Consider the following 26,122-nt stretch of genomic DNA (forward strand, 5'->3'; position numbering starts at 1 on the left):
TTTACCCCCCTTCTTAACAGTACTGAACTTTCACCGCCATATTTACCTCTGTAGGATCATAAAACCCAGGGCAATCTCTTGCTTCAGCATCTAAATTTACCGAACGCACTTTCTTCCCTCTTTCACAGTCTTCCCTTACCGTCCGTGACTTGTCCTGTCTCCCCGCCTGTTCTTCGGCCGTTTATTAATTCGCTGTAAAAATAAAGTAGTACTTCTACTAGGAACGCTGATTGTAAAGTGCACTTCACAATAGCCTGAGATCAAATTGAAGCAGGTGTTTCCTTATCGATGTCATGGTAAAAACAAAACTGGTTCAGATAGCTTGTTATTTATTCTTTTCTATCCATCTTTGGTGTTGGCGATTACTTTGTCCTCTCTCCTGTCTCTTACTCTCTCTTTGTGATATAAAAATATATATTTATATTCATATATATTTTTTCGCCCCCACCTTATCTTGAGTCTGTCAAATGTTCGACCGCTCCGCACTCTTGGAATTCCCTCATCTTTTATTCTGCATTTGTCTTTACAGCGCTTACATTACATCTGGCAGGTTCCAAAACAAAGACTTCGCTACCATGCCCTCCGACCTGGCCAAGAAAAAGGCTGCGAAGAAAAAGGAAGCAGCTAAAGCTCGCCAACGTCCCAAGAGAAACGAAGATGAGGGGGATGAGCTGGAGGAGAAGTGTGAGCAGAGCAATGGAACAGAAAATCTAGGTGAGACTAATTACTTTGGGAATACTAATTTGAGGCTGTGCCGTCCTATGGTGTGAGTGAAGGAATATTGGTGATGCCAGATATTGTGCGTTTGGTGAGGACACAATTTATTGAATTCCGTATTAAATAACGTACATTTAGGTTTAATATTAACTGAAAACACCAACACTAGCCCTGATCGTGGTAAAGGCAGGGATGTTAAGTATGTAGGACATTTCAGAGCAGGACTTATCCACATACTAATCACCCGCCTTCCTCTCATTTGCTTCGTCCTGGGATCCTTCTGTCCTCATACTTACCTTTTTTGTGTGTCCTGGCCTTTCTGCTATCATTTCACATCCTCTTCTCTCCCGGACGTCGTCTTTGTATTTCCTCTCATTTCTACTCTGCTTCTCTCCCCATTCTGTCTTCTCAAACGCCCCAACTCTCTCACGGACCACTTCTTTTCCCCATGTTGTAGTTTGCTTGTGTATAAAGTGTATCTGGGGGGGTGTTCTTGAGGGACAGGAAATGTGTATAAAGAGGCGTTTTGTGCTTCTTGTAGCTGTTATGCACAGAAGCAAGTGACTTCTGTGTACGGCGTGTTGCTAACACATTTTTTGCACCCTGCTTGTTTTACAACCTCGCCTCTTATCCCTCTCTAACTTTACTCTTTTATAGAGGTTGATGAGCTGACCAAGGAACTGGAAGAGTTTGAGTTGAAAAAAGCTGCGGCTCGAGCGGTGACTGGTGTGCTGTCCTCCCACCCAAACAGCACTGATGTCCACATCATTAACCTGTCACTGACTTTCCATGGACAGGAGCTCCTCACAGACACAAGACTAGAACTAAACTCTGGCCGACGCTATGGGCTTATTGGGCTTAATGGAGTAGGTAAGAGAGGAGTCTGTTTAAATGAGGGTAGGACCTTTAGTGGCAGTAGCGTTTTTGAGGGGGAATTTGGAAAACAAAGTGGGATTGATGGCCTTTGACATAAAGAGGCTGACGTATAGTGAAAGAGAAATGTGAAACAGGCTGAAGCTGCATGCACCATGGTGAATGGAATGTAGGTTAGAGCGTAATGCGAAGCCAGGAGAGGCCATTTGAAGATGAAGTAGGTGATGTACTTTGGCAGGTGGAGTAGTCTTTTTGGACAAGTGGGAGACGGGCTGGGGTTTGGGGACAAAGAATGGAAGGTGATATCTTGACTCAAGCGAGACCACCATTTATTGATCTTATAATTCTTGCAACTTTATCTCCCGGTCTCATTTTCCATTTTGCTAACAAGATGTGTGATTGATCCTGAACCAAACTCCGCATTAAGAATTGGTATGGGATGGATATTGTGCAGTTTAACTGTTGTGTAATACCAATTATACATGAGCTTGATGTTCATTACCCTGTTGTGTATGTTCCCAATACTCCCAGTGATAACCTCCAATTAACGCAAATGAAAAACCTCAGTATATCATGTGGGCTCATGGACATCCATTTGAGGCCGTCATCAGTGTAGCCACATTGTCAAGATCGTGCCACCTAACTAGTCCAGAGCCAATAAACTTTGTGCTTTATAGCGGGAGAGGAGTTTAAAAGGTCACAACTGTGGGCAGTGCAGTCTTTCGTTTCTTAGTACCAAAATGATGTTTGCATGGATTCGTTTTTTACTCTTGTAGAATTTACTGTGATTATTCGACAGCCTCTGCAACTGCTGAAGTGCCTCATTTTACTCGCTCCCCATGTTGTACGGAGAAGCAAATTAACGTTTTGAGTGAAGGGATTGGCTTATTGCATGTATTCCACGTCCTACCTTTCAGGGTGCTAAGGTAGCGAACAAAGCAAAATCATTTGCCCTTTCCAGTCTGTGCTTGGTCCATATTTTTATTTGATGCATTTTTGGACTATATTGCAGTTAATAAAAAAATAGGTGAACTAGAAACAATGCTACACTACTTACCTGGAGCTAGGGTTTTTGGTAATATGGCTTAGAGTTTGGGTAATCAGAGGCCACCTAGAAATTTTCATTGCTTTGTTACCTTGAGGGGAAGTTTGGATTTCTTACCTCCTACTTCAAAAGTACAGACTGAATTGAATCCAAGATGTTCTGGCCCAATTCAATCAGCCTAGAATTGAAGAAAAAGTTGGAGTAAGGACATCAGTCGTAAGCAAACTGACTGATTGAGGGGTGACTTCTTAGAAAATATTTCCAAATGGTAGTTAGATGAGATGGGGAAATTAGATTTGTAGCGTGGCAATCTGTTATTAATTTCACCAAGTAAAAAAAACAAAAAACCTGTTGGCTCATTTAAAGGACAATCCCAGTATTTCCTAAGGCAACTATTTGGGATCCAGAGTCAGTTTAGTGTTTACCTGTATAATTTTGACACTAGCTTAAACTAACTTGACTGCTGAAGTGGGAATGGGAGGGGGGGGGTCGGTTTTAAGATGCTCCCACAAAGCTTAACCTCTAAGCCCTGCCACCCTCATAGGGATGGTAATTGAACTTCTTCTAACATTTGTAATAACCTAGTTGGCTACCACCCATGAATTAAACACGGCGATGCCTATGTAAAAAGTCTAGTTGACTGATGACCTCTCCAGCATCAAGTCACCAACAGAATTAGCAATTTTTTTCTCTTTTCGATTTTTCCCTTTCCTAACATTTTTACTAGTTGCTTCATTCCCCTCTCATTGCCATGTGATTTCTCCCCCCCCCCCCCCCAAAAAAAAAAAGAATTCAGATGATTAAAATGTGTTCAATCGATGAGTGGACTTTCAGCTTCAGGAGCCAAGGTCTTTATGAAGAGCTTTGCTTCAATACTGATGAGTGCAATTATCCTAGAATGGGCATGATATATGAAGTATTTACCTGGTTTGTGTAGCTTAAAATATATGCTTCACCTGCAGAGTCCTGAAGGACCAGTTGGGAGCAAGATGACATGGTCCTTGATTGTGACACTAATTTGTTTGCAAAGTTTATACAAGTAACGGATAAATCAATCCCACCCTGGAGCTTTATTACTTTTGAGGATTGGATGGTCCATGTAACCTTTTTTTATCAAAAAGTGTGTGCCTACACATGCAAACGGAAGCATGCCCAGATGTCATTTGAATGCTTTCGCACATTGCCAATGCTAGGTGTCCTGAGGGTAACAGATTTTCTTTGTCCCAAACTACATTATATTTTGCAAGGTGGAAGCAGTGTATACAGAGTCAAAATATCTATAAGGCTTCTATTTTTATCTGCATCTTTCAGTAGAAATTGCTCTTTTGGGAAAATATTTGCCTGAATGTGAGATCATTGATATCTTTACTGTCTTTAGTATTCTGTTCATAAGAAAAGAAGTCTGGTTATAACTGAGGAAACATTCTTCCGTAGTAGTACCTATAGTTTTAACTCTTCCCAGATGCTTTTTAATGTCCCCCAAAGAGATCCGTTTTTCATGTAGTCTAATTTCAGGGACGTAAGAGCTTTGCTCCAAAGCATTAATTTATGTATTGTAGTTAATGTGGGAACAATTTCTAGTGTTGTATGTGACTAACCAGCGTGGTGCCCTAATCCTGATTTAGGTCTAAACACCTAGGTGAGCACAAATAATGCTGCAGTCTACTAAAGGCACCTCTGGGACGCCATGCTAAAAATGGGTGTGGACCCAAACCTGGTCGATTTGTTAGATGATATGCACTCGGACACCAATGCAAATGTCAGATTCACCCAAGACCTGAATGTGACCAAAGACTTTGGGGTGCATCGTGGTGTCCGTCAAGGCTGCATCCTGGCCCCATTTCTTTTTAACTTGTACATAAATGATCTGGAAGAGCATCTTTTAAGCACCAATACGGATTTTCCGTATATAGGCCGTAGGGGGCTGCCAGTCCTTTTATATGCGGACGACGCAGTTCTCCTATCAAGAACAGCAAACGGACTTCAAATCTTATTAGATTCCTTCCATTCTTTTATGACCTCAAGAGAGTTAAGCATTAACAACTCTAAATCATACATAATGAAGGTCGGACAGGGAAATAAAAAAGTAAACTGCCTGAATGTAAATGGTGTACGTATTCCTACCACACATACATTTTCCTATCTCGGGGTCCTCTTTGACAGTCAACTAAACTGGGGTCCCGTGATTGAAAAAAAGAAGGGAGAAGTCACTAGGGTAAACGCGGCAATAATGGACTTTTCTAAGAAAGTGGGCAATAGTCCAGTTGCCGCCCTACTCCAACTTTATCAAGCAAAGAGTATCTCCACAGCGTGCTATGGTAGTGAAATTTGGGGTTATGTTCCTCCGGATCCCCTACAGACTGTTGAGAATAATTTCTTGAAATTAGTATTAAGGGTTCCCAGGGGCACGGCCAACTTTTCCGTGCACGAGGAACTGGGGGTTTCTTTCGTAAGTGACAAGATTGCTGTTAATCCCATGTTATGCTGGATGAATTGTTGGTTAAATGATAACATTCCACTCACCCAGCTTATTTTAAGAGAGTCACTCACATGGGATAACAGGATGAAGGTTCCCTGGTTAAAGTATCTTTTTAAGTGCTTTGCAGATCTAGGTCGCCCTGATCTCTTTTCATCTCCTGAATCGATCACTAAACAGGATGTTATAACGGTCAAGAAAGCTTTTATTGATCGTAGAATTCAAGATAGGGAATCACGTGAGCTCAAAAAAGAAAGTGTTCGTAATCATGTATTAGTAAAGAGCACCTTGCTCATGGAACCCTATTTATCCTGGCAATTGTCCAGTTATGACCGTTTCTTACTGATCAGGTTCAGGTTTAATCTGTTTCATTTTTTGCTGGCTGTACCTAGGGGATCTCACCGTGGACAAGTGTTGCCGGCTTGCGGCTGCGACGACATGTCTCCGCAAGACCTGGCACACTTTCTTTTCTTTTGTCCCTTTTATACTGTACCGAGGAATCTATATTTAAAACCCTGTTTGAAAAAACTAAATTTTATACAATATCGTCCTGCACTGCACTTTCTACAGTTATTAAGTTGTGAATATTCCTTGTATTTATGTAGTTTTTTAAAATCTGCAGTAAAATTTAGAAATAGTATGGAAGGATAAAAATAATATATGAATTGCTATTACCTCTTTTTTATAATGGACTCCGCCAAATATTCCGAATGCTTGTTGTATATTTGTCTTCACCTGCTCATTTTACAACTGTATTTTATTCCTATGTATTAATGTGTTCTTTTTAAATGTAGTGTAAATGCTTTTATGGTTGTCAATTCGCACAACCGAATAAAGTTTATTGACTTGACTACTAAAGGCACCTTAATGTAGAGGCTCATAATAAGTACGTTTTACTAGGGCCTTACATGTAAGTTAACCCTACCAATTAGAGATTGCTAATTTTTACCCAATGGTACACTCTTAAGGGGTAGCGCTCCTACACTTGGCACTGGATGTCCGCGTCCCAGTGCTCAGTCATTACACAAGTACTTAAGGTCATCTAAAAAGTGGGAGTGAACCTGCAAAACTTATTTCCCTACAACTGTGCCTTGCAATACCTTGATTGCCCCAGGAGTAGACTCTGCATTTCTACAGTGTACTTGCCAAATCTAGGCACCTGACCACACAGGTGCCTACATGACTTCGTGCAGAGCAGTGTCTGCATTTGCAGCGCATGAAGCGGTAGCAACACAGATCTTGAGATGTGCACTCCTTTGAAGGGGGCCCATAACAGTAGTAAGTGATCTCCTCGTAAGTAGACATCTCAAAAATGGAAACGTGCGCTACCCACGTAGTGACCTTTCTAAAATGTCCTATCTGCAGTGATGCAGATTAGGTCACTGGAGAGGTGGCGGATCAGTAAGGTTTGGTTTGTGGAGCATATTAGTGATACAGCCATTTACTCCAGTCATACGGCTCTACCTTGCTGTTCGTGCACATTTTACCTTTGTCTCGTCCATATGTCTAGTCCATCCTCCTCTTTCCTCACTTTTTTCTTTTTATCCTGTACTTTTTTTGCACAGCTTCTCTGCGATCCTCTGCATCCTCATCTCCTTTTTGTTGCTAGTCATTAGGGAACTGTTAAATGGCATCAGCAAAACTTGCGAGCTTGAGACCCATATTCCCATGTTTCTTGTAGGAAAATCAATGCTTCTGTCTGCCATTGGGAAGCGTGAAGTGCCTATTCCGGATCACATCGACATCTATCATCTTACACGTGAGATGCCTCCAACGGAAAAAACTGCTTTGCATTGTGTTATGGAGGTGGACCATGAGAGGAACATGCTGGAGAAAGAGGCTGAACGTCTGGCTCATGAGGATGGTAAGTTTGGGGCACTGGCGTGAGTTTGAGCACCTGGGGCAGGGCTGTTTTGAATTTAGTGTCGTTTTTTTTTTTTTTTTAAACCTTTATTGTACAGTTCAATAAAATTACAAGCACGGACCAACAACCGCAGGGGCCGGCCACAACACAAGAATAAGACCCACTAGATTATCAAATGACACAACTCTTCAGCCGGCAACCCTGAGGCCCGGCAGCGAATCAGGATAAACATTGTATTGAACTCGCAACACGTTACAGGATAAGACGAAGATTTCATTTTATGTTTGACCCCCCCAACCTAAAAAACAAGGAAAAAGAAACAGGCATATCTGGTGCCATACATTCTAACACTATGATAAAGTGAGCAGGTACAAAAATAGAATAATCACAGACCAATTTAAAGGGAACGACTGAGACGCCTGCGCTAGCAAGCACAAAACAGGATGTACGACAAAGCAATCTATAACCCAACGCAGTCGCCCGCACACAGACCCCGCCCACTCATTGACGCCAGGATAGAGAAAGAAGTACGGTTACCAGATACTGGAATACATACAAAATCAGGATAATACCCCAAAATTATGAAAGGAGAGCGAAAGGAAAGCGTTAGATAAAGAAACCATGAAAACTTAACAAAACTATAGACCCATCCCCCCACCCTGCACCCCTGCATGTGGCTTTTGCCTAACCCCAACTAGCAGCGTGCCTGTCGCCCCGACTAACTAAACTACAAAAAGTAAAAGAAGAATGGAGGAGGAGAATGTCATACAAACTCCTGGTCACCTTTTCCCCCGCCTGAAACAAACAACCCCTGTCCTAAGACCACAGAGTACTCAAAATTATTATAGAATGAGCCAGATAGGGGTGACGTTGAACACCGCCCAACCTCCCGCAAGCATTACGTTAGTGAATTCCTTGTCCTCTAAAGCCCCGAAATCCGACCCAGACCAACAGTCTCATCCTTGATCTTTCATGCGGACTCTATCCGGTAACACCATCACCGCCCCAGGAGAGTCAAAGTTCGTAGGAAGTTCAATTACGATTAATATGAGACCAGTCGAACACATTGAGTCTCTGCAAGCATCCGCCACCGGTAAGATCTCGCTCACTGACATGCAGTCCAGATATCCTTTCCTTCGTAGATGTAAAAGAACCACAAGGGCGGGAAGGGACGGTAGTGACTTTCGGTTTTTGCTAGTCATAGTCTCAAGGAGTGAAAAACCAGGTAGCTCCACAATAATAGCTGCGATGGTGAATGCAGCGATACCCCCAGAGAAACAGTTCCGCAAGTATTCTGCAAACAGGTCAATGGTATCAAAATTTTATCGTGCACGGGGTCTTCATCCTCCTTTACTACGGGCATCGTGGGAGAATCAGTTAGTTGAAAGTCATGCAATAGAACAGAGCCCAGACTCGGTTGCCCAGTTTCGATGTCGCCAGCGATCATTTTATGGACAATGGTCTCCAGATGCAATTGAAGTGCCCCGCGGCCATTACGGTCTTTAAGGACGGCTCACAATTCGTCCGATCCACATCCACTCGCTCGGTTCCAAGCATGGGCGGGTTCCTCAGAGAGCCGGGTCTCTCCGGGAGAAGAGGCAAGAGCGGAGCAGACTGCAACGGAAGGTGCATTGTCGGTCAGCAGTACGCCACCGCGAGAGATTGCCCCGGCCCAGCAGACCCGGGAGGTGGCGATTTGTGGTAGAGCACTGTCATTTACAGACAGCACATTTCCATTGAAATTTCCACAAAATTTGCACAGGCGTACAGCAGTTTTTCTGATAAAACTATATTGCACACACACTGCTGTCCCACTGCCTGGTACCCCAGAGCTGCCCACTAGAGTGTTATTTGTCCCACAGTCCCACACGTTTGCACAGGACTCCATGTTCCATCTCTCTTAGCGCAGGCACAGCTGCTGCATGGTCTTCGGAGGAGGGGTGGGGGTGATGGCAGCTCTTCCAACGCACTATAAAGCTCCGTCTGTTGCCTGGGACCCGGAAGCTGCCAACATGGGTTACTAGCTCTCACAGACTCAAGTTGGTAGGAAATTCCATTTTCATCTCCCCTAGCGACAGGAGGTTCAGCTGTTGCATCATCTTTGTAGTGGGGTGTGGGGGTGATTAAGATGGTGGGGAATGGAGGAGGCTGGGCCACCCGCTTGGTTTACTTGGACTGCACAAAGGTACTACATTCTTAAATTGTCTAGTTGCTGCCCATGCTGTTACTTACTTTGGCCTATCCTAATCACTACAGAGTTTTTATTGAAGTATAATTCTTGTGTTCTTTGTGGGGAGACTTTCTAGCTACAAGCTTTGAGTTTAAAGCCCAGAGTGTTCCTTTTTCTTATGTTTTTTTTTACTTGTTGACCCTGAGGTTTGGTTATTGTGAAGTGGCAAACCGGTCCGTTTTTTATTATTTTGTGATGCCCTAACATTTCTCTTGACAGAGTTAATTTTATTTGTACTCACTATATTGTCCAATTGTTATTGCTATACATTTTATAGCACTATGCAGTATTCTTTTTCTAGGTCTCGGCCTGGCGAAAGCAGAACATGCGCTGCTCTCGCCATGCAGTGGGCTTCTTAGAATCAATACGGTTTCCGAAGCCGTGTCCCAGCTCCGCTATCAGTTTTCTTTTGTGCGCGTTGTTTGGCGTCATAAAGTATACCAAAGGCATTGTAACGATTGCACCAAAGGCATGTCAATCCCTCCTTGTTGCCACCCTGTGTCCTTTTTGCCACACCCACCGGGATTGGATCTTTTTACCCGCGGCGTTAGACTATGGCCTTTAATTACTGGGGAAGCACTATTTGTTTCCCCTTCCCTCTGTCTCCCTGAGCAGACCCTTCCCTCTGTCTCTGAGACACAGCTGCTTGTTTTTGCTTCTTTTTTTTTTTTTTCAGAACAAAATTTTATTAGATTTTGACAGAATACAAGAAATAAAACACCGCTCCCTAAGAATCAGAGAGGCAGTGTGCCTATAAAAGTGTCATTTCCAAATACATTCAGTCAACATTTCCCCCAGTATCCCACCCTCCACTATCCCACCCGGTGCCCTCCCTCCACACCGCACGGTGTCTACAGTGTCCATCAAAAGGAGCCTAGCAATCTCAATAGCCGCATGTGTACCAATTCACCCATAGTCGGTAAGGGCGCGATCCGCGTCGGTGGCCCGAGGCGCCGGGGGATCCAGCAGAAGGCCCCTGTAGTCTGCCCATTTCTTCCAGATCTTAAAATGTTTTGTGGGACACCCCCTGGCCTCAAATACTGGGCGTTCTAGTCCCATGTTAGAGTCCATGCCCCGTTTCCACACCTCCAGCAACGGGGCTCTAGGAGCCTTCCAGGCCCGGGCTATCTCTCTTTTGGCCACTATAAGGCCTAAGAGAAGCAGATGGCATTTGTATATATTTCCCCCCCCCCCCCCCACTTGTTCCATGACATGCAGGAGGCCCAACTTCGGCGAGCGGGGAAGCTCCCAGCCCAGCACCTCCTCCAGGCAATTCCACACTCCGGTCCAGAATTCCTGCAGTCTCACACACTCCCACACCGTATGAATAAAGGAGCCTATTGCATTTTCACATCTCAGGCACTCTGGAGAGGCGATCAGCCCCGCCTTCCACAGTCGTTCCCTCGTGAAGTACGCCCTATGTAAGTACTTAAATTGAATAAAGCGCAATCGCTGCTCCCCTAGGGGCCTCCAGGGCTTCTCTCCAGTCCTCCTCTTCCAAACTCCCCAACTCACCTTCCCAGACCAACCGCAATTTATCAAGGGAAGGGGAACAGTGGGTGACCAGCGTCTGATATATGGTAGATATGTTTTTGGTTTATAGGTCCCCCATGAATAGTTTAGCCTCCAGGGGGCTGAACTCCGGTAGAGAAGTCAAGTCCGCTATGGTGGGGGTCAGGGCGTGTTGGAGCTGCAGGTATCGAAATAATTGAGATTGGGGCATGTCATATTCATCCCGCAGAGCCTGAAAAGACTTGAGGACCGAGCCCTTCATTACGTGGCCCAGCGCCGAGACAATTTTTGCTTCTTTTTATAGCGCCAATCATTTTAGTCTAAGGCGCCTGTGGTGCCTTACAATAGGGGTTTACAAGCGAGAACGCAGGTGCAAACCTTGATAGTTGCACATTAGTTTACAGGTATGCAGATCGCCCATTAGGAATAATTATCGTAGTGAGAGCACGCAGGAGAAATTATTTTTTTAATTTAATCGCAGGCTTCATTTTCCATCCTCAACAATTCTATTGGTTTATGGCAGTGGTTCCCAAACTTTTCCAACCTGTGGCTCCCTTGACCTAATTGGCTGTTGGCCGCGGCTCCCCATCAATGCACTTTTTTTTCGGGTGGGGGACCTTAAAACCGACCCCTGGAGTACTCACATTTTTCTCCCTGAAATTAATTGGGATGAAGTCGATAAAGGTAATATAAACATTTGTGTAACAAAATTAAAATATAGCAGTCGTTTAATAAAAAACTTTAATTGGTCCGTATAGGTTTGCTGTTTGCGACCTGAACCGGTAGATTCTAAGTCCTTGTCCTGAGGTGCAGCTCTCCTGCGTAAAACCTGCGCCTGGAGGTTTTGAATTGCCTATAGAGAAGTATAGGAAAGACACTCCATGTTAGTGCCAGCCGAGAGGTCCATTAGTGGATGAGCAGGGAAGCTACTGCAGCCTTTCACATTCATAGCAGATTTAACATGTACTGTACGGCGTCAGAAGCTTGAACAGCACTATAAGACATTAATTAAGTGCTTGCACTCTTTATGTGAAGACCTTACGAAATCCCCAACTTTAAAACCTTAATTACCCAGATCTATACATACAGCTCAAAAACGCATGCTCACTGCTGGTCAGCATTACATCCCCAAAGTAAGTAAAATGATTTGGAAGCTGTACCCTCTTATTATTTTCAGTGCTTATAAATTACAGAAGCGCTGCACAAAAACAAGTTCTTATGACTCCAATAATTATGATTGGGGTTCTGCAATGAAAGGGGCCTAGAAATAAACCCCTCCAAGACTAAATTTATGATCCTCAATCCCAGACCCAAAAGCTGCCCAAATCCCCGCCCAGGATCCACAATCCTAGAGAGAGTATATGTAATAGAATATCTCAGCATAACCGTCAACCAGAACCTGACTTGGTTGCCACACAAAATAAAAGCAACCACAAAACTAGTCCAGAGGGCAGGTGCCATTACAAGAATTGCTAAAAAATCACCACTCCGTCCACTGGCACCTGCCATCCACATCTACAAAGCCCAAGCCCGGGGGGCATTATCTATGGGGGTGAGTTATGGGGACACATACCGCTACACACTGTACAGGTTGCAGAAAATAATTTCATAAGACAACTAGCCGCACTCCCCCCGAGCACTCCTTTACTCCCCCTAAGAATGGATCTGGCATTACGACCAATCACTGAGGACTTGGGCCTTAAACCCCTGACTTATTGGAGGCGCTTATGGAGCAGTCAGGAGTTGGTACACTACAGAAATGAACTGCAGGAATTCCTTAGATCAACTTACGCCACCAAATCCCGTGGATAAAGTACATTAGGGACATGTGCACGTTCCTCGGAGTCCCAGAGTTATGGTCCAACCCGGAAGCAGTAGCCGTAAGGCTTCCCAGAAAGGAACTCTCAAATTTATTTTATAGCGCTATGCTTCAGAAAACTATCAATTCCATACGGGATGGATCCCTAACGGACACATTTATTAAGACAAAAGACTCCTATAGTCCAGAATATGTATTAGACGCTATGTCCCCGGTGTTTGCACGGAAGATCTTCATGCAATGGAGATACGGTTCTCTCCCCCTGAGGTCCCTTACTAAATCCTGGGAAGGTAATTTCGACTTAGGGGTGTGTCCTGCATGCAACTATAAACTGGAAAGTGATCTTCATGTGGTCCTGTTCTGCAGAGCATACAGCAGAATCAGGAGATACTGGTTGGTCCATCATTTGAGGAATCTGGGCTTCCGATCTTATGCTCCGGCCTACAGAGTCCTCAAAACAGACTTATCAGCTCCAACAGTGTTCGCAATGGCAAAATTCCTGACGGCAATGTGGCGATTACGTGCAATAATTATCAGGGAGACTAAAGCTCCATGAATATCTGCTTCTCTTTTTTAAAACCAAATTGTATTTTCCAGCAATCAGATTGTAATCATGTCTTTGGGGAACTTTTTAAAATTTACAGCATATTTTTATAATGTTTTTAATGACGAAAATTATTTGGACTTCTTTTATGATCTTTTACGATCGAAATAAAGATTATTTGATTGTCATTAATCTTCTTAACGGAAAAGGAATAGAGACATGGTTAAGAAAAGACTCTTTTGAAGCATGGCAACTTGGAACACGGCACTGCGACCCAAGACCACCCACCTTCCTCCCTACAATCCTCCGTGTCAGTGAGTGCCCTGTAGGAGGTAGCCATGCGTGCAAGAAAACAGAGGCCACTTACAGGAATGTATGGTTCTCTTTCCTCTGCCATGTTGTGCATGGTTTGTTTCGGCAATGGCTGCAGCGAGGGACTTCCAGCTTCAATGTGTCTGAAAGCAGCCTTTTCTTTCTTCGTGGCACGCTTAGTGCAACACAGAATTTGTTACAACCACTGGACGGTTAGACTGAGAGCTTTGGCTTCGTTAATAATGATTAAACAGAGGGTGGTGATGGACAGAGTTTCTGAATTAAGCAGAATACTCTCACCCAGTCAAGAGATCAGGGCTTAATCCAACACCGTTTTTTAGCTCACTGCACCATCCCAGCTACAGAACCTGGCTATATGCAAATTAGTCTGACCCTGGCCCAGTGCATCATGGGAACAGGGCAAACCAAACTACCAAGCCAATTCTTTCACTGGGAAGGAAACCAGCTACCGGGGACCGGTTTGACGGGTTTCTGGCATTTCAGCCGTCTTCGGCCCGGCTTGCTTGAATCCTGATGGTGCAATGAGCAAGGGACTCACGTCTGAGAGTATTCTGCTTAATTCAGAAACTCTGTCCATCACCACCCCCTGTTGTTTAATTATTTCGTTAATAATGAGACACCACCTCAGTCACAAACGCCGACCAACTGCCTGGGAATAGAAGGAAAAAGAAAGCAAGGGCCTGTAAAAAACTTCACACCCTCCACTGCTTTTGTTTGAAGCACATCGTCCCTGGTGCTTCTCTGGGAGTATGCATTCCTGTGAATGTTTTACGGGTGCCACAAAATACTCTTCATTTTTAAACTCTGCACATTACTAAAATCTTCAGCAGAAATCCCATTTCCACGTTCCAAAGACGTGCACGGCGCCCCTGACTAGTTGTAAAGGCGCACCCAGGTGCCACGGCACACAGTTTGGGAACCACTAGTTTATGGGGATCCCCTACTTATTCAGTGTTGGCTTCTGGTATTTTATGAGATTTTTTTTTTTTTTTTGTTTTTTTTTTTGCGTAAGACCTTTATTGATCACAAAGCAGTTGACACAGCATGAGCCTACAACCCTGGGGCCGGCTCGCTACGTTAATACCATTAACCAACATTGTAAATGACTGTGACATATGACGCAGAACACCGTAGTGTATCGTATGTATGGCTAATAGCTGGTAACAGAACTGAGTCTTACATTTTCTCATTTGATAACCAGAACAATAGAACAACATTCCCCAACTCAGACCGTACAGTGTAACCCCAACGTGCTACACGTCAGTTGTAGTGACATTCAGAGTCCCCCCCCCCCAATTCCCGCCGCCACCCTGCACCTGCCTCGTGGTTACCCATTCAGTCGTCCAATCCATTCAATCCAAGGGTCGAAGTTCCTCATTATCCTGTAGGGATGCAAGATAATCCTCCAAATAAACCCAAATACTTTTTGGTCTTGACTTTGCTGGTAATAACTCTTCATAAGTCTGTAGTTGGTCGCGACAGGTGGACATGTCATGCAACCATGTTTTTACCTTCGGCACTTTGCGTCTGTGCCAGCATTGTGCCACTTGCCTCTTAGCCAATAATAATGCTACTGCACAGAACTTGCGCTTCAAAGCCCTGAATTGTGGTACTATCCCCAGCAAGCAGACTTTGGGTGTACAGTGTACCTCCTCCTCCAGCATAACAGACAATGTGGTAGTAACCTCCACCCAGTAACTCTCTACCTTGGCGCAGTCCCACGCCAAATGCGCAAAGTCCGCCCCCTCCCGGTTACACCTTTTACATCTGTCCTCCTCCTGTAACCCAAATTTTAGCAGTTTTGCCGGTGTGTAATAAATTTGGTGAAGGAATTTAAAGTGAATTATCCTCAGATTGCCGTTGGGTGTAAGTATCTGTGTCAGGGCGCAGGTGCTAGCCCATTCTTCATCTGACAATGGTGTGTCGAGTAGTGCATCCCACCGCCCCTTTGCCTTCAACTCGTGCCCAGCTAGTTCTGATTGTGCAGCTGAATAAAGTCTAGACACCAGGTGTGATCGTTAGTTGTGATCAATAATTGCAGTGGTGCAAGGCATTCTGGTTCCGAAGGGAACGTGGGGTAATGTTCCCTCAAGGCTCTAGTGAGTCTGAAATATGTGAAGCGAAACATGGATGTTTGGTTTTGAACATAACCCAGTTTGTCGAGGCCTACGAATTCGCCTCCCTGAAACACGTCCCCCATCCTATCAATACCAGCTTTGTTCAGTAGTGACATTCCGATGCTCTCCCCAGTTACTGAGAGCTCCTGATGGTGGTGTAGCATCATGGCCGGTGCATACAATGGGGTCTTATGTGCCAGTTGCCCCAGTCTGTGCCAGGCTTTAACCGTAGTGTCCACTGTGTTGATGTCCCTAGCATGTAGCGGGGGGCGGGTATGTGAGATTATTGCTGTGAGGGGAACAGGGTGTGCATCGCTCTCCTCTATAGCTGCATGAGTGAGGTAGGGAACCGCATGGTACCAATACGCCGCGTATTGTGCCTGCGCGCATAGGTAGTATAGGAGGAAATCAGGCACACTGAAACCGCCACGCGCAAGTGGAAGTGTAAGAGTCCGCAGATCCACACGGGCCTGTTTGCCCGCCCAAATCAGGGTCCTCACCAGGGAGTTTATTCGACGGAATATAGCCTGCGGTGGTGTGATTGGAATGTTATTAAACAGGTATAGTAGTTTGGGCAGTATGTTCATTTTAACAACCGCTATCCTGTCGGCTAGTGAGAGGGGCAGATGTATCCAGCGCTTGATACTGTCCTCTAGTTTCGAGAGCACCACACCGTAGTTCGCCCTTAGCACCTCCTCCGGATCCCTATGGTACATGACCCCTAGGTATCTGATCGGGTCCTGTTGCCACTCTAGCGGAAAATCCACTACAAAGGGGGAGGTGGTGTCAGTGAGGGGTATTATAGAGGATTTGGACCAATTTATGGCTAGACCCGAGTGCCCCCCGAATCTGATGTATTCCCGGAGTAGGGCGTTCAAGTGAGTCTCAGGGTCACGGACATACAGTAACATGTCGTCCGCATACAATGATATGTGAAGCGGCCTGGCTATGAAGTGTAGTGCCGAATCCCTGTATTTCTGCCGTATCAGACATGCCAGAGGTTCCAGTGCTAACGCGAATAATAGAGGTGAGAGCGGGCAGCCTTGCCTCGTCCCTCGCTCAATTGCAAATTGATCCGAAACGTATCCATTGATTCTGACCCTGGCACGAGGTTGCGTGTAAAGCAGGGAGACCCACTGCACAAATCGCTTAGGAAACTCCATTCTATTTAGGACGGTGATCATATATCGCCATTCAATGGAGTCAAACGCCTTTGCCGCGTCGAGCATGACCGCCACCGCTTTGACCGATGGTTGCAGGTAGTGCGAGAGTGCAAATAGAGTCCTAGTGTTATGCGTGGTGGATCTGGAGGGCACGAAGCCAGCTTGGTCCGGCAGGACCAAACTGGTCATCAGAGGTGACAGTCGCTTGGCTATAAGCTTCGCAAGAATTTTCGAATCAACGTTTATTAATGACAGCGGTCGGTACGAGTCGCATTCCTCCGGATTTTTAGATGGTTTGAGGAGAGCGATAATCATGGCTTCGCGTAGCGTGGGGGGAGCACCGCTTTTTCAAATGAAGTGCCATACATATCCACTAAGTGTGGTGCTAGGACGTCCCCATATTGTTTGTAAAATTCCGAGGTAAACCCATCCGGGCCAGGCGCCTTGCCGTTCGGCAGTGAGCCTATGATCTCAGTCACCTCATCCGCCGTGATAGGCCTTGCTAAGTATTCCCTATGCGCATCTGACAGCCAACCAATCGCCACATCGTGCAGGTAGTCATAGGTGTCAGCAGCCGGAGCAGTGGGCTGGGACTTGTAGAGGGACCCAAAAGAATTAACAAAGCATTTCAAGATGTCTGCAGCATGAGTCTGTGGTTCTCCCTCCTTGGTCTTCACCCTATGTATCGCAGTAGGACCGCGACCCGTACATATTTTCCGAGCTAAAACAGCCCCCGGTCTACCTCCCTCTCCAAAGGCTCTAGCCACATGCGTGCGGTTCAGGTATTTCATTTCGGATTCGAGAAAGTCTGCGTGCTCAGTGTGTACTTCCCGGAGTTTAGCTAGGTGGAGGACATCCTGAGTGGACTCATATAGGGATTCCAGGTCTCTCATCTGCTGCTCGCATCTGCGTATTTGGGCCCTAATATCCTTTGGAACCCCCGATGTGGTACTAAAACAGACCCCTCTTATCGTGGCCTTGAATGCCTCCCAGAGGATGCAAGGGTCGTCAGTCGATGGAGCATTAAGGTCAAAGTAATCCTTAATCGCCTTTTTAATCGTGTCTGCATAAACCGTGTCATTCAGTGCACGCGAGTTAAAATGCCATTGGAAGGGAGGGGGGTGTGTATCTCGGAATGTCTAACTGCAGGAGGACGGGATTGTGGTCCGAAAGTGTGCGAGGGAGCACCTGCAGGTGACGAACCCATAGCGCCAGGTCTTTGGTACCCAGCCAGTAATCCAGCCTGGACCAACTGTTGTGTGAAGCCGTTATGTGCGTGGCCCCAGATGCGTCAGTGTTCCTCAACCTCCAAAGATCCTCCAAACCCAGGTCTTTCATCATGTGTCCCACCAGTAGGCGTGATTGCTTGTGTTGTTCCACGGAGTTAGTTGATCGGTCCAAGCAGTCACTTAGAGTCACGTTCCAATCACCCCCACATAATATGTGCGTGCTATTGTGCTTCTGCAAGTGTCCCCATATCTCCCGGAAGAAGTCCGGGGCGTCTGTGTTAGGACCATACACATTCAACAACGTCACTGTCTGGCCTCTCAATGTGCCTGATACCAGCAAAAATCTACCTGATGGGTCCTGCGTTACAGTGCGAGTCTCAAACCCCACCCCCCGCTTTACTAAAATGACCACCCCTCTAGAGTAAGAAGAGTACGAGGCCCTATAAACCTCTTCCGCCCACCTTGACCCCAGCTGAGCGTGTGTGTGCGGTGCCAGGTGAGATTCCTGTAGGAATGCTATGTCCACATTCCACCTTGTCAGGCTGGCAAATATCTGCCTTATTTTACGTGGCTGCGAGAAACCTCTAATGTTCCATGTGAGAACGTTTAGGCTGCGTTTACCCGACTCCCTGGCCCCCATCAAATTTGAGTAACATAATGCATGACAGCACCCTCTCAGTCGACTGTATAGGAGTTGCCGGCTCCTCACCGGTAGGAGTCCCAATTGGCACAGCAGTAGCCAGAACTAACGGGGAACCAGCACAAAAAGATACTTCATACTCTGTCGGTCTAACTATACATCCAAACAACCCGCCACCCCTTACCCTGCCACTCCAGCAACCCCAACCTGCCGAAGCCATTCCCATCCAGTGCACCAATCCGTAACTTTCACAACCATAAATACAGTGCCCAGAACCAAACTCTTACTGGGTTATACCCTCACAGAGGACCGCCAGGGGCACAACTCCACCCGGTGTACAGGTGTGGGCGATGCTAAATAAGCTGTATGAGACGCAGTTTAGGTGAACACTCGCCCCCCCCCCCCCCCCCCCCCCCGCCGCCCCCCGAACACCCATCAACAGAGCCACTGGTTGAACAACATGCCTGGAGCAGTGCGACCTCAACGTAGTTACATCATTTAAACAGCAAAGAACAGAGCCCACCGCCCCCCACATGTGCTGACCGCCACACATATTGTATCGGAAACCGCAAAGGTAGTCTGTGATTGAGGCGTCGCAAAGCTAGTGCATAGTAAGCAGAGCACATCACACAAGGAGCAGTGGTCCGCCATACGTGAATCAACCTGCACAGAGTAATCTCCAAATGGCACCAGTGTCGCTTGTCAGTGTTGGCCAGTACAGTGCCAGCAAGGGTGCATGGATCGTGGGGCATTTACAAACCAAAGTCAGCAGTACCCCACATTATCGAACAGTAGTCTCCGTGCTCCAGTAGGCCCTCTCCATCCAAACATGCAGTTTATGTTGTACCAACACCATAACCGTTCACACAGGAGATCAGAGTCATGCAGGCCAGTCAAGTGTAGACAACAGTGGCCATGCTAAAACGCATGTATTCGGACAGAACAATAAACTCACCATTGGCAGACCAAGAATCAACCCCATGCCTTCAGTCCGAATCACGGCGTTGTTCATTCTGCGAGTTGTCCCTCATCTCGCGTTGCACCTTCTTGACAAATTCTTGCGCTGCCTTCGGTGACGTCAGTACAATCGCCTTCTCTTTCCATACCACCCTTAGGCGCGCCGGATACATCATTGAATACACAATGTTCAAATCCCGCAATCTGGCCTTCACTGTGGTGTATTCTTTCCGGGCCTGCTGGACCGCAACCGTGTGGTCAGGATAAAACTCTAAGGAGTTTCCTTGATGCTGGATCTTCCCTTTTTCTCTCGCTAGTCGAAGGATCGTGTCCCTGTCGCGGTAGTTGAGGATTCGCGCCACAATCTGTCTTGGCGTGGCGCCGGGTGGTGGTTTCGGGGCCAGTGATCTATGTGCACGCTCCACAATGAATAGGGGCGATAAGGCCTCAGCCCCGAACAGGTCTTTACATAGCGTTTCCACGTAGGTCTCCATCCGTCCTGTGTTGGTGGTCTCCGGCAGGCCCGCGATCCGTACGTTGTTGCGTCTCGAGCGCGCCTCCAAATCCTCCTCCTTCGCTCTGATCACCTCCAGGAGCCGTTCCATATCCGCGCACTTTGAGGTGGAGGCTCGCGCCTCATCTTCGACCGCGGATATGCGTGTTTCGGCCTCATCCAGTCGCTCGCCATGCTTTTCCTGTCGTGCCGCCATGCTGTCCATTCTGCAAGTTAGGTTATCCAGCTTGCCATTGATGTCCTGCAGGTTCGACTGAATCGCCAGGAGGATCTTTTCTATGTTATTGTTGGGCGCAGGCCCTGCCCCATCTCCTTCCTCCACCACCTCGTCAGTGGACTTCTGTGTCTTTTTGGCCTCAAAGGACAGCTTCTGTTGTTGCTTGTCCGGCTTACCCATGGTGGTGTTCGGGGATACTGTCTTCCTGCTTGTGGGCCCCGATGCCCTCGTAACTCTGGTCGCTGTCGCCGTGGTGATCCCCACCAGTGGGACGTCCGCCGTTGAAGATATCGTCCCACCGCCTTGCGTAAAGGGTAAAGGTGATATTCGTCTGGGTGTGAGGATATTTGGCCGAACGCCGGGCGATCGCTGGCTGCCCCGCCGTCCAGCGGACCCACTCAACAGTCGGCCAGTGGCCACTCAGCCGTGCAGAATGTGCGTTCTGGTGTGTCAGTGCGCCGTGTTGATGAGCTCCCGGGCCTCACCGACCCCCCCCCAGGCGGCGTGTGGTCGCAGTAGGCACTTCACTCACACCCTGCGTGCAATATCGCTAGACAGCCATCGCAGTATGCATGCCTTCCCTGCAGTCACAGACGCGTGACAAGATTCAAACCTCCGCTTCCGCCTTGGTGGACCAACAAAGCCGGGGTCTGTGTGCGCCGACCTGAGAGGGGACAGCTACGCACGTGGTCGCCAGTCAGCCCTCGCTACTCCGTCAGTCACTGACCTGGGCGCTAAGGAAGAGAAGCACCGTGCTCTTGTAGGCTGAAGGGGCAGGGCGGCGATATCGACAGGTTCCCGGAGCAAGGCCTTACCCCCGTAGTGCAGTAGGCAGCACAGATGAGCGCAGACTGTCCGCCTCCCTCAGAGCGCGCTGCTATCATCCAGCGTTATTTATCCGTCAGGCATGTGAACACTCCACCTCTTTTGCCTGCGAACAGTCCTGCATTCCACTCTGGGTGCGTTGCAGACGGCAATCACCTCCGCTGTCGTTCCGGAGCACCATCAAGGTCGTGGTATCTACCCTGAGTCTGGAGAGGGGTCGGCTAAGCCCGCGTTTTCTCAGAGGCGGCCGCCATCTTGTCAGGCATTTGCTTCGGCGTTATTGTGGGGGTTCCCGGTGCTCTGCAACGTGAAAAAGGATAGAGCAGCGGCAGCGGAAGGGCCAGAGATCAAGCCCCCACCTCCGAAATGCTGTGGTTAGCATAGATGGACGAACGAGGTCCGCCTGCTCCATCGTCGCTGTGCATATGTCCCCTAGCGGCGGCCATCTTGTCAGGCACTCGGACGCTCCGCTGCCTTCACCGATGATTTAACGTGCAATCCATGTCTGCCGGGGGGCCCTCTTCACCGCATTTACTGCCACAGCACTTCCCCCATCCGCTGAGGTGCCCGGGGAGCCGGCGGCTGAGGCGAAACCGGCGAGATCCACCAAAGTTTACGATCGCCCGGCGGAGCTGCTGCTCAGGCAGCCATCTCGCTGTGCGCCCCCTAGCGCCTCCCAGATTTTTTTTTTTTTTTTGGTCTTTTTTAATATATTTTTAAGAGCGGGCTACGTTCAGCTGTGCTTCCATCTTTTTCAGGGTGATTTGCAGCCCGGAGAGCCTGCCAACCAATCCGGGGACTCCCCTCATTTGTAGGGGGATCTTGCTGGTCTATCACTGGGTGATCAACAGACATGGCATCGTCTTGCTACATTATTCATAAAAGCAATTTTTCGATAAATAGTATCGCAGCCAGAGTTGATAACAACTAATATATTGTATCAGATCACAAATATAGCGCATTGATGCCCTCTGGGTGACCCCCATATGGTGATCGTGATAATTGGGAGATTTAAAGTGGGTTCTTCGCCCTGCTTCCACCGCCCATCACCCCACCCCATTGTTCCAAATGATGCCACCACCCTGCTGGGGGTAGCCCTTCCTAGGTATCGCGAAATGCTGGCAGGGAAGCCCCCGTCTCTCACTCATATCACCATCCTGTCTGCAGTAGGCAGCAGAAAGCGGATTTGTTTGAGTGTGAACTGCACAATATCAGAACATACAATAACATATCACATCATTCCATGACATACATAACAAGCAAAATCATTTTTATACCTTAAGACCTCATTTTCCTATCGTGATAGAACATAGCCCCAGGCTGCCCATTTCTCCCCGGCCTTCACAGGGGCAGCAGCCTGCGCTCCTGCGCCCTCACATCACCACAACCGCCCCAACGTGCCATGAAAGCATTGCGCTACACTCTGCTGAACGCCACAATCGCCCCAGTGTGCCATGAACTCCTATTCTCGTCGCCACTGCCTTTCAAGGCTCCCTCTGCTCACTGGTTCTCCGCGCTCCGGTCTGCCTGCCAGTCCCTCAACCGGCGCTGTCAGCTCAGCTGAGATATTTGCACAAGGCGCAGCTGCCTTTGGGGGAGTGAGCGTGTGTATGTGTCTGTGTAGTAGCGGGAAAGGCAAATGTGCAGTACATATATGGCTATTGCGTTAAACTGCAGCCTTCTCTTCAGCAGATTGCGGAGCTGCCCCTCCTAGACCTAAGGCGGAAGTGCTGCACCAGCACTTTCATGCTTGCCCCATTGCTAATGGAGGATTCCCACTCCATGGGTGCTGACGCCATGGCGGCAGTGACGTAACAGAAAATGACGGGCTACACTGGAAAATGATGTGGGGGCACCCGAGTCTTCTACATTTCACAGATACTCGTGGTAGGGGCCCCATGTGCCACGGGGATACCAGGGCCGTGTGTTACACTCCAAGACGAAGGACAACGTCGACACTGCAAGCACTCCTAGGCACTTAGACAAAGGTTTGTACTACCCATCTGCAAAGGCACTTCGCTAGAGGTATTAAGCGCTATATAAACGCCAGTACAATATACTCCTCAGTCTGTGGGCAATCATAAACACCAGTAGTGCCCACCAGGGCTTTAAATAGGTTGAAAAAACAGGGGGGGTCTCATAAAGAGGCGTGGCCAATGTAATTAAGGGTGTGGCTTGAAAGAGGTAAGCTAAAAAAAATCTGTGCCGATCATAGTGTGCCGACCGACTTGCATTTTGCCATGTTTATCAATGCTTCCAGATATGATACAACAAGTAACATCATACCTACAAGTCAGGCCTATTGGCTTTGTCAATGGTTGCTAGTTGCATAAGACAAATAAGCAGCAACTCTGGCTTGTATATAATTTTGAATAAAATTCCACTTGCAGCCCTGGTGATACCACAACAATGTTGCTGCTCCTGATTTTCAAAAAGAGAAGGGAAATCCAAAGAGAAAATTACTCTCTCCAAATGATTTCCCTTCACCTAGAACTCTCACCTGGCATGACGTCCTGCCGTAACGTGTGAGCACGCGCACATCCATGTGCGTGCTGTAACTGCAGTCCGTAAAAGAACGGGCCACCTGTGCCAGGGCACAAAACCGAGCCCGATAAAGACCCGTTTCCAGGCCCCCTTTAAAAAACTGCAGGTGCGCAGACCCAGTGAGACCCGGCCCACTTAAAGCCCTGATGCCCACTCAGTTGCCTTTCACTCATTCAAAACATTGAAGTAGCTACTGTTTTAGCGACAACGTGCCTCATCGAGGGTAGTAAGTGCTATATAAACGCAAGTACAAGACAATACCCTTCAGTTTATGGGCCATCGCAACCAAGTGCTTACTCAGTTGCCTTTAACTTGTTCAAAACATTGTAGCCTCTACTGTTTCAGCACCAACAAGCCTAGTCTTGGGTAGTCAGTGCTATATAAATGCAATTACCAAGAAGCCCTTTCTAGCTTGTCTGTGTCTTTGACGACCTGCGACTGAGATTAATTCAAACATCCCTTACAACTCTTTTGTTTTTCATTTGCAATCCCTGCCGCCTGCTACAATCTCATTTTTGTTGTCTCTATTATGTATGTAAAGTGCTCTCAACTATTATTAGACTAATGTCCTCGTCCTTGGTCTTGCTTATTAATTATTACAACACCTTCAGATGGTGAACACTTGTGAACCCTGCCTGTTTCTAGCACATCTGTGCAAAGCAGACCTCTCTGGACACTTACACCCCCACACTGGCTCCAGTGGAAAACCAGATCACATTCAAGGGCAGATAGAAAGTACTTCTGAGGATTTATTCCTCCGAAAATAGTCAGTCCCATAAGGAGGCACATCTTATGCCTTCCAAGCAGAGTTCAGAATAAGGGAAACCAATCTGAACAGGTGGAATTTACTCACACAATAATCAAGAAAATGTACTCACTTAATTAAAGAGGGCAACTCTATTTTCTCTCCCTGCACAAGGACGCCCGCAGGTAATTGTGCAGACTAAAATATTATAATGGTAATAGTACTTCAAATACTACTACTAGTAATGACACTACTAGTACTAACAATAATAATACTTTAAACACTAATCCTACTTCTAATAATAATTCCAATACTACTGATTGATTTGATTAAGGATTTCTAGAGCGCGTAGCTACCCTCGGGCGTCCCAGGGCTAACGTAACAGCTTGACAGTACTCCTAGGGATGGATTATTGGGGGAACAACCAGGTTTTCAGAAGTCTGCGAAATGAGAGTAGATTCTTTTCTTTGCGGATGTTGAGGGGGAGGCTGTTCCAGAGCTTGGGAGCATTATAAGAAAAGCGGCGTCCGCCAGTGCGAGCTTTCCTTATTCTGGGGACGCTCGCCAGAAACAGGGTGTCGCTGTCGGGTTGATTTGTGAGGCTTGATGAGAGGTCTCAGGCCTTTGCTGCGGTTCAGGGACTATCGTGAGGCCTTTGCCTTGTAAGATTTTATGGGAGATGCACAAGGCCTTGAAGGAGATGCGTTCTTGGATGGGAAGCCAGTGAAGCGCCTTAAGGGAGGGTTTGGCTGAGCATCTAGATTTAGTTCCCGTCAGTAGTCTTGCTGCAGCGTTCTGGGCGTGCTGAAGTTTTTTTATGACGGCTACAGGTGCGCCTAGGTATAGGGCGTTTCCGTAGTCTAATCTTGATATGACGAGGCCCTGAATCAGAATTTTCCTAGACTTGGGGGGGATAAGCGGAAGGATCTTACGAGCTGCTCGCATGAGTCCAAAGCAGGTGCCGGCTGTCTTTCTTGCTTGGGCTCTGAAGCTGAGGTCCTGGTCTAGCCAAAAGCCCAGGCTTTTGATTTCTTGTTTTGGTTAGGGGGGGGGGGGGGCATGCTAGCTGGCCAGGCAAGGGTTTTGGGGAGTTTGTTTGGGTCGCCTAAAAGCATGATTTCAGATTTCTCCCCGTTGAGTTTGAGCCTGGAGTCGCCCATCCGTATAGATATATTGTGCAGGCAGGAGACTAAGTTCTCCATTGATTGAACGGCCTGGTTGATGGAGACAACTAGTTGTGTCGTCGGCGTACATGACCACCTTTATGCCGAATGGAGAGGCGATGTCGTCCAAAGGGGCCATGTAAACATTAAAAAGTGTGGGGCTCAGGGAGGAGCCCTGAGGGACTCCACAGTTCAGGGGGAGAGATTTAGAGTGACCGTGGCTGTCGGCCACTTGGAAGGTCCTGTGTTCCAAGAATGATTTTAGCCATGCCAGGGCGGTCTCCGAAATGCCCGTTTTTCGGAGGCGGTGGAGAAGGATGGTGTGGTCCACCGTGTCGAAGGCGGCACTCGGGTCCAGGAGGATCACTGCCACTGATCCTCCTGTATCCAGAATGGACCTTGTCTCCTCTGTTACGGCCAGAAGGGTGGTGTCAGTCCCCTGTCCAGGTCTGAACCCTGTCTGCGAGTGGCGAAGGAGGTTGTTAGTCTCTAGGAATGTTGAGAGCTGTTCATTTACAATTCTCTCTGCCACTTTGCTGATGCCTGGGAGGAGGGAGATGTGTCTGAAGTTAGAAGGGTGCAAGGGGTCTAGGTG

At 47.3% G+C, this 26,122-nt stretch overlaps 1 protein-coding gene across 1 annotated transcript in view; it reads left to right on the plus strand.

Annotated features, from left to right (window-relative positions):
* The first annotated feature begins 273 nt into the window (after positions 1 to 273).
* The window catches only part of ABCF2 (ATP binding cassette subfamily F member 2), a 216,381-nt gene continuing 190,532 nt past the window's right edge, over positions 274 to 26,122 (plus strand). Inside the window, exons 1-4 of the mRNA XM_086939750.1 lie at positions 274 to 296; positions 530 to 714; positions 1,375 to 1,587; positions 6,793 to 6,975. Of these exons, the coding sequence (XP_086795876.1) occupies positions 289 to 296; positions 530 to 714; positions 1,375 to 1,587; positions 6,793 to 6,975 (589 nt within the window). The 5' untranslated portion in view covers positions 274 to 288. The remainder of the gene's footprint in view (positions 297 to 529; positions 715 to 1,374; positions 1,588 to 6,792; positions 6,976 to 26,122) is intronic.

The sequence above is a fragment of the Lissotriton vulgaris genome, chromosome 10 (assembly GCF_964263255.1).
Source record: "Lissotriton vulgaris chromosome 10, aLisVul1.2, whole genome shotgun sequence".
NCBI lineage: Eukaryota > Metazoa > Chordata > Amphibia > Caudata > Salamandridae > Lissotriton > Lissotriton vulgaris.